At 41.2% G+C, this 15,149-nt stretch overlaps 1 protein-coding gene across 3 annotated transcripts in view; it reads right to left on the reverse strand.

Annotated features, from left to right (window-relative positions):
* Nucleotides 1–1,083: 1,083 nt before the first annotated feature.
* The window catches only part of LOC143805660 (A-kinase anchor protein 17B-like), a 35,934-nt gene continuing 21,868 nt past the window's right edge, over nucleotides 1,084–15,149 (reverse strand). For all 3 annotated transcript variants that reach the window (XM_077285192.1, XM_077285193.1, XM_077285194.1), the window contains exons 4-5: nucleotides 9,415–9,643; nucleotides 1,084–3,393 (exon numbers count right to left, since the gene is read on the reverse strand). In XM_077285192.1, the coding sequence (XP_077141307.1) occupies nucleotides 1,804–3,393; nucleotides 9,415–9,643 (1,819 nt within the window). In that variant the 3' untranslated portion in view covers nucleotides 1,084–1,803. The remainder of the gene's footprint in view (nucleotides 3,394–9,414; nucleotides 9,644–15,149) is intronic.

The raw sequence follows: 15,149 nt of genomic DNA on the forward strand, positions 1-15,149 counted from the left end.
AACCACTCGGTCCGAAGCGGGGGAAAAAAAAAATCAGACGTGCACAGCACCATGGAACATCATGGGTATTGCTATCCGTGATACCACAGCTAGCACATAATGGGTGTGCACAAGCCCTAAAGGGATGAACGTGTTTTAGCCTGATGTGATGCACCTTTACCAATGTGTTAAGGGGTTTGTCAGGGATGAAATGAAAAGTATGTAGTCACTCTGTTGCTTCCCTGGAATTCCATGTGGGCCGTATCGGGACTGTAGGTATGCGAACTGCAGACTTGTGAACCGAGTTCATTTATTAGCAGGAGTCTCCTGTGATGGCTTTACGATTATGCCCCGTTATTAGATTAAAAATGTTGCTTTTTATCAGATCATGTAACATTTATTATGTATTTCATATTTTAAGGATGTCGATTTTTACACCCAATTTTTATCGTTTCAATAGATCTAAAATAATCCGCCCTTTTAATATGGCTTCTGTGCACACTCATGGGTCTCCAAGGTTGCTGTAGTAGACTGATTTCGCAGTCACTCTTTTTCCATCTTTTGGCTAATCGGCTGTAAGAACAAGACAAGTGTGTTGGACAAAACGCAGGTCACGTTGCCAATTTTGCCTCAAAATGACCACTGTGGTGAGTAGAGTTTCAGAAACAGGCATAGGAGGGCTACTGTATATACAAAATGGCAAATGGCAGGACTTTGGGTTTGCTACTTTGTATTTTTTTTATTTTAGATGCAATACACCAATAACAGAAATTAAGTGCAAAAGTATAGACAGACACCCTTTAATTTTTATGTGCATTTTCTCTAAAATTGAAAATATAAAATTTTACACAAACTGTGCAGCTATTAACAATTAACCATTGGTCTGTCCACAGCCATTTAGTTTTCTGCTAATGTTAAAGGGGAACCTGTCATTAGATTAATGCTGCTTGAACCACGGTCAGTATTAGGGCTTATTTCCACTTGCGAGAAAGACGTCCGTGTCTCACATGTGGAAACCAAGCTCTGGCACCGGTACTCCAGAGCGGAGCGTGCGACCGCATGGGAACACATGGAGCTGCACGCTCCGCTCCAAAGTGCCGGCGCCAGAGCTTGGTTTCCACATGCGAGATACGGACGTGTTTCTCGCAAGTGGAAACAAGCCCTTAGTCAGATCCTGGCTGTGCGACCACAGTCAAGTATGTTTTATTATGGACTGCAGCGGGAGTAGGGCTGGGAGAAGCCGACTAATGACTGCACCGGACTAGCCGGGTCTCCAGACTCCTCAAACAATGTTTTTTCTGAAAACAGAGCAGGGTTTCAGAGTAAAACACACATGGCTGAAATCTCGTAGGCAGACTCTGATTCATGCGGTCCATGGTTTGGGTAGCATGAATCTAGTGAAAGGTTCTTTTTATTACCCTAAAATAAGGCACTACATCAGGGATGCACAACTTTCTTTGAGCTGAGGGCCACATTGCCCTCGAGAGATTCGAGAGATTCCTTCTCCCATACACTACAATAAATATGTTATCACTCATGCATGGCCACGTCTTTACTTCATCTACTCCTTACTTAGATGATGACATGGTCACAGACATGGCCCTTACCGATCTCTACGGTACTACCCAACACTCCTCTCTATACGAGCAGCCACCAGACCCTTTGAGGCAAGTCTGTGACCAGATAGTTGAGGGCCGCACAGTAAGGCATCGAGGGCCACATGTGGACCCCAGGCTGCAGGTTGTGCACCCCTGCATTACATAATGGTTCTTAGCATGAAATAAGTAACATGAGCTTTTTGTTTTTAGACTATTTACCTAAATTCTATTTTTTACATTTATCCTTGTAAAAGTGTTGTTCCCAATCCCAGTAATCGGAGTAAGAACTTTTAGATCGACCTCTAAGCGGCTTCTTTTCTGCCTTTTGATGGCTAGAACTTAGACTACAGCTAGTCTGAGTTTCGTCTGCATCCCATGTGGACTCTTCATGTTCAACAGACTCTGAAACATCTTCTGCAAAACAGTAATCCCACTGTCTCAAGGTTTTTTCATTACAATCCGACCCCCCTGCCTTGTGTACCTTACGCTTTGGCTTGCCTTTGTGGTGGTGGTGCCAGATGTTTCCTCTGTGCTGATGAGGCTCACTTGAGCTGTTCTCACTTTCAGAGCTGGAGTACATTTCTTTATTGACTTTTTTCCCTTCCAAAAGACAGATGCGATTTTTTAACTTTGACCTTTTTCTTTTCCACATTGCCCGAATTTTAGACTCTGTGTCTGAATCAGAGGTAGTTGTTTCAGAGTCAAATTGTAAAGCCGGCTTCTTTTTGTGGGCAGGAGTCACTTTACACCTTGAATGTTGTTTTTTCAGTCGGTGGCAATACGAATTTAGTAGGTGATCCAAAAGGTCTTCATGGTGGCGGAACTGAGGAAGCCCAGAAACACTATAGCGTTTTAATTTTTTGAGCTGTTTCATTCTCCGTTGCTTCCTTGAAGCTCTTCTGATATTGGTCTGCTTCCCTGAAGTCTCACTAAGATCTTCACTAAAGTATTCGGATGTGCTACTTATCTTCTCCAGCACTTCCTTTAGTTCACTGTTAGACACCGAACTAAGGCTATCCTCTTCGTCATCCCATGTTTCTTTATATGATCGCTTACAGGGCTTAGCTAAATGAGGCATTGATGTTTTAGTCACTGGAACTTCATGTTCACTCTCAACAAGAAGCCTGTAAGAGTCACTATCCTCTTTTCCTCCAACTAGAGGAACTTCTGAGTTTTTCTCTGACTCTTCGATAGGGGCTTCCCATTTACCACCATCATCTTCTGTTTCTTCCTCCAACTCCGGCATAAAATTCATCTCTGCAAAATGCCCATTAAGGTTCTGGAGTTTTATCTGGAAGCTGTTTCCTTTACACCGTACCACTCTCCGGCACCATGGGTTACTCGGATTATCTTTGGTTTCCAAAAATAATCTGGCATACTCTGGATAATGATAATAATTTAAGAGGTAGTTAATAAATTCATCAGTTTCATAAATTTTCTTTTTTTTAGAAGATCTGTTAGTGGGATCATCTTTTGGTAGCTTAAAAATCCGTTGATTATGAGAAGTCATTTTTATATCTGATTCTTGATATGCTTCATCCTCCATGTAGTGCTCCTCATCAGCTGCAATCTGATTTTCAGTTATTGAATCCTTTTTTATTTCCTGATGATGCATACGAGTATCTTCCTTGGGTATTGTAATTTCCACTTCTTCTTTAGTCCAAATTTCAGTTTCATGGTGATTGTTTTCCTCCTCAGAGAAAGGTAACGACATAACCTTACTGTTCTCAGAGTACGTGGACACAGAACAGTCACTGAGTCCAGCAAATTCACAGTTCATTTGCTCTTCTTCAAGTTTATTGACCTGAACCAAATCCTTTAGAGACAAAATATAGATATATAGTTACTTTGATGCATTAATAGCACATGAGGCAAACATCCTATTTGTAATTTTATCTGACTATTTAAAGCAATAGTCACAACCCCAATGTTGAATATGACACTAGGTAGCGGGGGCAATCTCAAAGCCGTGTCCCACGAGTTGCAGCAGCTCACCTTTAGCCTGCTCATCTTTGGCATATACATTAAGCAGCAAATTCTTTCAAATTAACGGTAGCTGGTACATTCTGTAGATACGGGAACAGAAACAAGCTTACCATATAGATACAGGAACAGAACAAAGGTTAATACATTGATACAAAAGGAGAACCAAGCTAACTGTAGAGATACAGGAACAGGACAGAGCTTACTGCATAGATACAGGAACAGAACAGAGCTTACTATTTGACTACAGGAACAGAACAGAGATACAGGAACAGAATGGCGCTTACTACATTGATACAAGTGTAGAACTGAGCTTACGGCATACATACAGGTACAGAATAGAGTTTACTGCATAGATACAGAAACAGAACTGAGCCTAATACATAAGTACAATACCAAAACTGAGCTTACTGTGGGAACAACATGATGTCAGAATAAAATGTCTGTGGATTTGAAATTGCTAATTATTCTTATAGTTTTGCTAATTCAGCAAACAGCAAGTTGTGTTGACAAAAACTGAACACTATACTAGTGAGGCCCATATAAGTGAAGCCCATTTGCACACCACCTTTAAAAAAAAAATTTTGGAAACTTTATTTTTACTTTCAAAAAAATATTCTGATTTTGTTTTAGGATTCACCTATTTTCACGCTCTCTGCCCTCGTCACATCACTGCTCCTTATGCAGTTTGTTTACTTACAATCTGGTGCCAACCTTTCTTTTCTACTTTTCGCAATTAAAGCAATGAGTGAAGCATAAAAGAAAGCAGGTGGCAAGTGATTGTGCTCGTCACATTGCCGCTCCATGTGTAGTGTGCATAGAGACAGAGTGTGAGAAAACATCCAAATCCAAATAGTACATTACACAATGTTAGGAGTCAGAGTGAAATCCCACAAGTGTACTGGACACCTCTTTAAAAGGAACTTGTAACCCCGAGAAATTCAATTTATCTGCAGATATAGGGTTAATCTGCAGGTAAATAGCATGTAAAGCCTGGTTAGCCAGCGTACTGGAAAAGCGTTGGCTACAGGGAGAAAATTATATTTTATTCGCCCTGACGCCACTCTGCTTCCTGTCATAGGTGCGGTGCAAGGAGCCATTACAGTCACCTCTCACTACAAAGTACCGTAGTCATAATATTACGGCACTTTGTGACATCTTCCAAGGAGCCGAACCTCAGGCTGGGCTTCATAGAACAACCAAATTGGCAGCAAAACATAACAACCCTTCAAAATCCTGCAATTGCCTCCCAGGGGGCTGATGGGAGCATGTGAGTGCGGCATATAAATGCTGCTGACAGTGATTGACAAAGGCATTTAAATACTTAAAACAGCAGTATTTAAAGCAAGCTCTGATCACTGCTGTTAAAGGCAGATGCCGGCTGTGTATCACAGCCAAATTCTGCCTGGTATGGAGCGGGTTCAGCACAGGAACACTATCCATACAAGCACATCCCTATGGTGACATAGTAATGTCAAGGTGCACAAAGGGGTTAATTTCCCTTGTGTATTCCTAAACGTGGAAAGACAAATGGAAATCCATAACACAGATGTGAACCAGCGCTTATAGAGTTAGTAAATGTGCCCCAAACATACAAATGTTGTTACACACAACGATACACTATTACATACAAAGATCTTACAAAAATACATACAATTCCAAAAATGCAGACATGCACATACACACAGTACGCAGACATGCGCACACACACAGTACATGTTTGCCCACGGTACGCAGATATGCACACATACAATACACAGACATGGACACATGGTAAGCAGACATACACACGCAGACACGGACATAGACAAACATATGCACAGATACGTACACATACAGGCATACATACGTACACAAATATTTGAAGACATATTCACAAAAATACATATAAACAGACAAATCACAGATATACACAGCATACACTAACACACACAGACATACGGACACATTAGAAATATTTTTAATATAGGGGATCTAGCAACAAGCCTCGCTCCCCTGTGCAGGGCGTGCTGCTTGAAGCCGTCACTTTCACAGACATGGCCATGCGCAGTGCACTGTGCGGCTGTGTCTGCTGGCAGTGATTAGAGATGAGTGAATTTGCTCGGGTTCCCTCTTATTCGGCAAGCTATATAAAAGGGAACCCGAGCAAATTCGCTCATCTCTAGTAGTGATGCCGCCGGGCCGGCACTGCGACTATCATTTTGCTTGTGTACCAGCCCAGCTGCGTCACTGCTAGCAGACACAGCCTGGCTGTGCGCAACCATGTCTGTGAAAGTGACAGCCAGCAAGCAGTGCTTAACCCGTAACAGGTGGCCCTGCACAGCTGCTGGATGAGCAGCCCAGGGGGCATTTTCCCCACTGCCTCCGGCCCAACCCAAAGCATTAACAGAACAGAACGTAGAAGCATTAACACATGTAACCGATAACACGTGTAACCAAACCGTCCAGAACAGCGGCTTCCAGTCGCCAGAGCCGATGTGCTGTCTGTGACATCACAGCATCAGCCAGTAATTGGCTGCCAGAATTACATGACATCCCAAGTGGGTTTTGTTCTAATGTAACCAATAACTATTTATTATTTTTAACAATATGGACTTACCGTATATAAGTATTTTTTTGTTTTGTTTTTTAAAGAACCAATCAGGCTTTTTTTTTTATTGCAGTGCTGGAAGAGTATCACTAATGTAAATTCCCAGCTGTGAGGGGGGTCATATGCGAGGGTCTCTGTGTGTCCCCCAGGATGCGCATGGAAGCATATTAAGGCCGCTGGAGTGCTTTGCAGAATAAAAGTAAGTTTGGTCTTGGGCAAGCTATTTGCCCAAGGCAGATTTAAGAAAACCCGGCATGGGCTTTTATTTTTTGGAGCGAACTACAGGATGGTAGTGGTGCGGTTCATTCTCTCCAGCCGGGTCTTACAAGTGGCCCATGTCCACAGATTCCCTTTAAAATCTCTGCAGAAAAGGGTTGGGTGGGTCAGTCTTGGTTTGCAAACTGCAGAGCAGGTGGCTCTGCAACATCCGGCTTGTGTGAGGTAACACGGAGCCAAAGGAACCAACAATACCTGCCCCCCTCAGCGTGACATGGCGGTGCAGTCGCACACAGCAACCGATCTCGGATACAGACTGTCTTGACTCCCCGGCGGCGATCCGGAGGATGCCATTTGCTTTTCTTTTGGACATTAAAGACTTTTGCTTTGAACTCTGATGTGGTCCCTGCCTATCTGTTGCACTGCACCAATCCCGCTGCACTACATTGCCCTTATGAGCCATCATCTTCATGTTCTATCAGTGCTGCTCCGGTTGGTCTCCAGCAGTTTGTGATCTCCTGATCACTCCAGTGTTCGCTAGGTGGTCCAGAAGTCACTTCTCAATGTAAGTCACGAGAGGCAGAACGAGGGTCTCAAACTTACAATGAGAGCTTATGACCGTTACTTCTGACTTGTGGTCAGTGAGGAGATGCGGTCTCAAGATGGCAGATTTGGACCAGAGCGGGGCCAGGAAGAGCTGAAGACGGAGGTGGGTAAGCATAAGACTAGGTGATGGCATCTTACATTAGTAGCACCATTCCTGAAATAAAAAAACCCCGCGGGAGTGGTGCTTTAATTGTCAGAAAACCCCTAGAACGGAAATACACTTAGCACATTTTCAGCTGTGTGTGTGAATAGCACAGTAGCCCAACTGCCTACTTTAACTCTTTCAAGACCTGGCGATTTTTTTTTTTTTTTTATAGCCCTTTTGTATTTTCTTCTCCTTTTTCTTGTTTGACATAACCTTATTGACTTTAGTTTTATGCAGACAAGTTGTAGTTTTGAGCGATACTATTCACATTTGATTTATGGATTTCCTTTTTATGGCTGTCATTGGGGAGCAATAGTCACCTGGTAATATTCCTGCCATGAATTAGAAGGATTATGGTCTTACCAAAGGTCTAAAGGTTTTTTCTTATATTTTTAGTGGTTAAAAAAAGTTCAGAACAACGTGTGGAAGGGATGGAAAGCCTCTCATATGATAATTCGAAAAAGTTGGTCTTGTTTAGCTTAGAAAAAAAAAAAAAAAAAAAGACGCCTCAGAAGAAATCTCATTTATATGTATAAATATACTGTAATTTGCAGACTATAAGATGAACTTCAAATTTTTGGGAGGAAAATAGGAAAACTTGTTTTTTTAAATAAAAAAGGTGCGTCTTATAGTCTGATTTTACAGTAGCTTTCCGGGAAGGGGGGTGGGGGAGGTGACCGCTGCGGTAGAGCAGGGTCACAGGAGGCAGGTGGCTGCTGCAGGATGCTGGTGGTGGCAGGAGTGGGGCGATGCTATGAACCCTGGGAACAACAAGTGTCCCAGCGGCGTGAAGCTGCGGGCCCTAGGCTGTGGTGGGTTTTGGGAAAATTGAGGCGGCGCATGCACAGATTGAACGTAGTGTGGGTGAGGTTATACACAGCTTAGCATTCTGAGCACTGCTAGATCTGCAGAAGAGAAAACAGGGATTTCTCACAACTACTCCACCCAATCAGCTAAGTGACACATCACTAGAATCAGAGCCTCTGTTCCTACATCATGCTGCCATCATATTACATAGAAAAATATACCACATAACATCCATGCATCATCACTCCATTAGGGAAACGTGTTGAGATCTTAATGGATTTGTAGCTATATGGGGTTTTATTGTATTTTTGAATGACATCCCTATTAACTGCTATTTGGAAGCCTACCTGTTATGTTTTCTATGTGACTTTGTAACAGACTCACTTTTGTGGATCCTGGTTCATTATCCACTGTTGAGTTTACTTGCTCTCACATAAAAGGCATAGTATAATGTTTTAGTTTGCCTTTTTACAGTTTGGCTATAATAGTATCTTGTATATCTCCAGGCTATAGATGCAAACACTAGGTGATAGTCCCCCTTTATCCATGATTTGGTGGATGTCTTGTTGTGTCACTTTACAATTTTTGAATATATTTTGTCTAGAGGAATTTCTTTACTAGTGCACTCTAGGGACCCCTAGGGTAAGACAACGGTGAGAAGGGGGCTACTTTCTTGGGTGCTTATTTAGCATGCTAACCTCCATGGTTAGGTAGGGCGATTGTAGGGATTTTTCTAGAGTGAGCCATTGACTGGCATGTTTATATAGTCAGGTCTCATCCCTTTAATCACAGTCACCTTCCAATATGTGGATACATCTGTATGTTTATCTTGTATCTATATGCTGGTTTGGTTTCTGATTTATCATTGTGATCACCCTAATAACTTTACCAGCCTAGTAATTTAATATATTTTTTGTCTACGGTACTTTTAAATGTCATAATAAAGTACATCTTTTATCGGGGTGGGAGGTTCTAATGTTAGATAGTTTTCTAATACTTTCAGGAATTATTTTTGTTTTTCTGAGTTTAATTGGAGGCATACTCACCTTCCAGCACCCCTGCAAAAACAGTACAGACTGTTGCAGCGGTCTGCTCTGTTCAGCTGCAGCGGTCTGCTCTGTTCAGCTGCAGCGGTCAGGGGATTAGAAGAGTGTGTCATTAGTGAAACATGGCAGTCAACTGATCGCTGCATCCAATTACATGATGTAGTGGTTATGTGCCTTTTGAACGGAACAGACATCACTTCTAGAACTTGTGATGATCTCTGGAAAGGCCGGCACTGGATCTGCGGTGTGCAGGAAGGCGAGTATGTCTCGCTTTAATATTTTAAATTCACCCACAAAAAAACATTTGTCAGACAACTCCTTAAACTTCATGCATGACATAGCAAACCACAAAATATCACAATCTCATCGTTTCAGAACTCTACAGCCACCAAACATCTGGATGAAACTTATCTGTTACCCGTCACAGGCACCTGCAGGACTCACATTAACTTTATCCAAGATAGCAGTAAGAAGCTTGATTGACTCCAGACGCCTCTGGGCGAGAACCAATTTCCTTTCTTGCCATTCCTCTGTGTCCTCTTCTTCTTCTTCAGGACAGTTTTCTTGCTGCTGAAGCACCTTCTGCTCATTCAGTTTCTGTTTCTGCAGTTTCCTCTTCAGCCTGGCCCTTCTTTTTCTTGCTCTTGCCTTCCTCTCCTCAAGTTTTCTTTTTCTGGATGAATAGAGAATAATTAGGTGCTCCTGATAAACATGACAGAAGAGACCGCAAAATGCACGTAACACATGTATGGCTATCGTACACTGTGTGGGACTATTTTATACGGAGAGTATACTACTATGTGCTAGGCAAGATGGTCATTCTCTCTAGGATTAATGGAACAACTTGCTGTACTATTTTATTCTGGTAAATGGCCAGCTACCTTATTGAAATAAGAGAGACCCTATTTAAGTCATTGGGATTTGTCTGGCGGTGCGGCCTGTCACCTGACCGATCTCTCCCTGCCATGAGTTCCGTTATTCTGTTCCTGATGGAAATCAGTTCGGTGGTGTGAACTTAACCCAACATTTCCCATGTTTATTAGCATTAATATAGAGGTTATTCAGCTAGATTAAAATTATTGTAAGGAGGGTTTAAAGGGAACAAGTCATGTGCCTAAATGCTATTCACGTCATGGAGTTAATCTTCAGGTTACCAGAGTAATAAAGTTGTTTGACAACCACACTAAAAACCTGGCTTTTCAGTCATAGAGGCGCGGCCGGCCCGGTCTGGGCAGCTACAGTCACCATTCCTTACACAGTGAGCGTCGGCTGTGACTACTCTTAGGCACATTAACTGACAGCTGTCTCTACCACATATCAGTGGAGGGATGACTGTCAGTGTCTCTATGACTGAAAGCCAGAGTTTCCCGAGAGGAATAACCCTATATCAGCAGGTTAATAGTGTTTTGGGACTTGACAAGTTCTCTTTAAACCAAAAATATAAAATAGGTATACAATAATAGGTCATCAGTTTTCATCCTCCACAGATAAATAAATCAGGTGTGAAGTGTTGCCAAATTTAAAGTGATTGTCTTATCAAGAGAAACCAGAAGAAAATATTGGACTTTTACCAAGCACTGCTCATTGAATAAAGATCATATCTCATTTCATACCAGTGGCCATTGCAGTCTAAGGGGACTCAGAGAGCATACATCAGCACATGGTCTTGATTTGTTATGCACCATGTGTATCGCCATCAGCATACACTTGTCCAGCCCTCTACAATGTGATTTATGTGGATGATGTGCCAGTACATTTTTTTTTCTTTGTTTAAATTCATTTTGCCCAATTAGGTCATTTGGATGCCACAAAATGGGTGAAGGGTAATAGTTTGCTCATATGAGCCAGAGTGGACATCTGCTGAGTAAGGACTGCTACCATTCTGGCGCATGCTCCACTTATCACATATTGTCAGACCATGTTCCCAAAATGAGTATATGATGCTGCATATTTTCACTGTTCAAAAAATGCAGCGTGTTACAGTTACAGCAAAGTGGATGGGATTTATAGAAATCTCACGCCCACTTTGTTTTTTTCTTTACTCAGTGTAAACTGACTTGTCAATTTCTCTTGCCGATACACTGAGTTTTCTGTGTGGATTTTTTCCATAGATTCGCATTAGATGCGGAAAATCCGCAGGTAAAAAGAAAGCACATCAGTTGCGGAAATGCATAAAAAACGCATGTAATCCTCTTGTGACTGTATCAATAAAGTTTTGTCAAAGCCAAATACCAGTAAGTATCAAAAGCAAAGCAGCTTTATTTAAAAGCATGATATACACCAACAAGAGACAAAAACCGTAGCATCAAAAACGCAATAAAAATGCACGTAAAATAAAACGCACCAAAAACACAATGAAAAGTCACAAGTAACCTAATTTACCTATTAGGGGCAGAAAAGCTGCATCATCAAAATCTCACCAAAAGCTCATCATGCGAACATAGCCATAAAATGGGTTAATATTCATTAGATATCCATTAAAAATCTTAAAATTTGTGGTTACATGGTGGTTTGGGAGAATTTTCTTGCACTGCACTCACACAAATAATAGTGCTTCTGCATCCGCAAAAATTCCAAACAGGGTGCTGTGCATGCACCTTCATTCTCACAATCAGTAAGAGTCACGGTGATCAGATCTATATCAAAGATCCTGGCTATAGGACTAATATTTTCAAGTCTGTGCACCTCATAGCTTCCATCATCGTAGCCAGCAGACATGAGATCTGTGTCCTCCATTAATATTAATGTTTGATTAATTCATGTGCCTCATGTTTCATTATATATAGAGTCATGGCCGAATGTGTTAGCACCAGGGAAATTGTTCCAGAAAATGAAGTATTTGTCCCCGAAAATTATTGCAATTATACATGTTTTGTTATACATATGTTTATTTCCTTTGTGTGTATTGGATCAACACAAAACAAAAAAGGGGAAAAAAAAAAGAAAATTGGAGATCATTTTACACAAAACCCCAAATACGGGCTGGACAAAATTGTTGACACCTTTACAAAATTGTGGGTAAACAACTTTGTTTCAAGCATGTGATGCTCGTTCAAACTCACCTGTGGCAAGTAACAGGTGTGCGCAATGTGAAAATCAAACCTGAAGTGAGATATAAAGGGGAAAAGTTGACTCAATCTTTGCAATGTGTGTCTGTGTGTGCCATACTAAGCATGGAGAAAGAGAAATAGAAAGAGGAGAAGAAAACTGTATGAGGACTTGAGAAGCAAAATTGTTAAACAATATCAAAATTTCAAGGTTACAAGTCAATCTCCAGAGATCGTGATGTTCCTTTGTCCACAGTGAACATCATAATCAAGAAGTTTACAATTCAAGTTCCAAATAAATTCAAACTTTTCTCTGGGTGCATCAGTGTCAGAGAGAACAATCTGTCGACATTTGAATGAAATGAAACGCTGTGGCAGGAGACCCAGGAGGACCCCACTGCTGACAGACATAAAAAAGATAGACTGTAGTTTGGCAACATGTACGTGAGTAAACTAAAATCTTTCTGAAAAGCGTCTTGGAGGGAGACGAGATCAATATAGAACTTTATGGTAAAGCACATCATTTTACTGTTTACTGGAAACGGAATGAGGCCTACAAAGAAAATAACACAGTACCTACAGTCAAATACGGTGGCGGTTCAAAGATATTTTGGGTTTTTTTGCTCCCTCTTGCACTGGGTGCCTTGACTGTGTTATTAAGGTGAGGGGGCCAACAATTTTGTCTTGACCGTTTTTGCTGTCTTTTGTGAAATTATGTCCAATTTGCCTTTTTTCTCTGTTAAACACATGTTTATTTTCTTTGTGTAACAAAACATGTGTAATTGCAATAATGTTCTGGGATAAACACTTTATTTTCTGGAACAATTTCAAGGGTGCCAACATGACTGTATATGTATTTGACAACGTAATTAGAACAACTGATTGCAATGGCGTGCTAATTAAGTCAGTGCACCAGTGACATCAGGAGCAGAAGTGGAGCTGAACTGTACACAGCCCTGCTCCAGCCATAACTGCAGGGATCAGAGAAGACTCTGATCCAACAAGCAGCCCCTTCAGTGATATTGTCAAATATGATCACAACCCTGTAACAGTGATTGCAACATAATCACTGACATCAACATAGATACATCCAAGGACCTAACAAAGGTCCTCAGGGAAGTCTCATGGGTTTGCCTATCAGGGAATATTTGTACCTTCAACTAGGCATCTAATCAGATCTCAATGCACAAGCACAATATGATGTCATGCAAGTATGTCGGCATATTATTAATAAATATAAAGCTTTATCAGAATATATACAGAACATAATAAAATCAAATACACAGACACTTATAGTGTTATTACATTCTGTAACCATACCATAAAATAACCCATAGGCATTTCTTCATCCCCATGGATGCAAAAACCTATACTATATATTCCCTTTATTTTGGTTTGTGATAAACAGGGCAAAAAAAAGAAGAGAATTTGTTTGTTTTTGTGCTTTGACTAATAAAATTAAGGATCGGTGAAGTATAATTAACACAAAATACACTGTGTTCCAAATTATTATGCACAAAGAGTTTAGGAGTGATAAGGTTAGAATTTTTTTGTTTGTCATTTAAACTCATTGATGGTGATGTGTGTCAGGGCTCTTTATATCACTGAAAGCAATTGTAGATACCTGTGCAAGTTAGTTTGGCAGGTGTGTCCAAATAAAGGCAAGACTACTTAAGAAGGCTGTTCCACATTATTAAGCAGCCTACATTTTTGGCCAAAATGTGAAAGAAAAAGGATGTGTCGGCAGCTGAGAAGCAACAAATTGTGGAGTATTTAGGTCAAGGCATGACTACAATCAACATTGCCAAGACACTTCATCGTGATCATCGCACAATCTAGAAGTATGTAGCTGATTCCCAGCACACACGTGTGCGTGCTGATAAGGAAAAATTGAGGACTCTTTCCAACAGGCAATTGCGTAAGGTTAAGAGAGCAGCATATGCACGGAAGAAAAACAGACACTACCGTAAAGCCTGCACACTACACCAATTTATAACAATATATGAAATTTTTATTGGGTACACCAAAACAGCAAAAAACACATAAAACATAAGTAAAAACAGAACAATCACACCCCACTCATAGGAACCCCTTAAGGCACTATATCTATAAAATAGGTTAAAAGAGCAGCTGCAAAAATACCTTGTCATAGCAGCAGACAAGTTTTTGAAGCTGCTGGTGCCTCCAACGTCCCCAGAACAACAAGATGCAGGGTCCTTCAGAGGTTTGCAGCTGTGCGTTAGCCATCCTGTCGAACACCTCTATCCACTGCAACAAGCAGAAACGGCTCCAGTGGGCCGAACGATACATGAAGACTGACTTCCAAACTGTTTTGGTCACCGATGAGTGCCGTGCAACGCTCGATGGTCCAGATGGATGGAGTGGAGGATGGACACCCCATGAAAACACGGCTAAGGCGCCAACAAGGAGGAGGTGGAGTAATGTTTTGGGCTGGAATCATGGGGAGAGAGATTGTCGGACCCTTTATGATCCCTGAAGGGGTAAAGATGAACTCCATAATCTATGTGGAGTTTCTAAAACAACACTTCCTGCCATGGTTCAAGAGGAAGAACCGTGCTTTCCGCAGCAAGATCATTTTCATGCATGATAATGCACCGTCTCGTGCTGCAAAATACACATCTGCATCTCTGGCTGCTATGGGCATAAAAGAGGACAAACTTATGGTGTGGCCACCATCTTCCCCTGACCTCAACCCCATTGAGAACCTCTGGAGCTTCATCAAAAGGAGTGTATGATGGCGGCAGGCAGTTCACATCTAAGCAACAGCTCTGGGAGGGTATTCTGTCCACATGCAAAACAATTGAAGCAGAAACCATACAAAAACTGACAAATTCAATGGACGAGAGAGTTCAGAAGCTTCTTTCCAACAAGGGGTCCTATGTGCAAATGTAACATCACCTAGAATAAAGTTTTCACTTGAACACTGTATGATTTCATTTTGTAATAAGCTGATAATGCTTATAACTTCACAATTTACCATTTTTTTGTTCAAAATAAAAAAAAAAAAAAAAAGAAGAGGTTCAAAACTCTGCTGTGCATAATAATTTTGAACATGCATTTTGAGTGTTTATTTTTTTTTTATAAAGATACTGTTTTCATAGGCAGTTTGTT

This window comes from Ranitomeya variabilis, chromosome 2 (genome assembly GCF_051348905.1).
Source record: "Ranitomeya variabilis isolate aRanVar5 chromosome 2, aRanVar5.hap1, whole genome shotgun sequence".
In the NCBI taxonomy this organism is placed as follows: Eukaryota; Metazoa; Chordata; class Amphibia; order Anura; family Dendrobatidae; genus Ranitomeya; species Ranitomeya variabilis.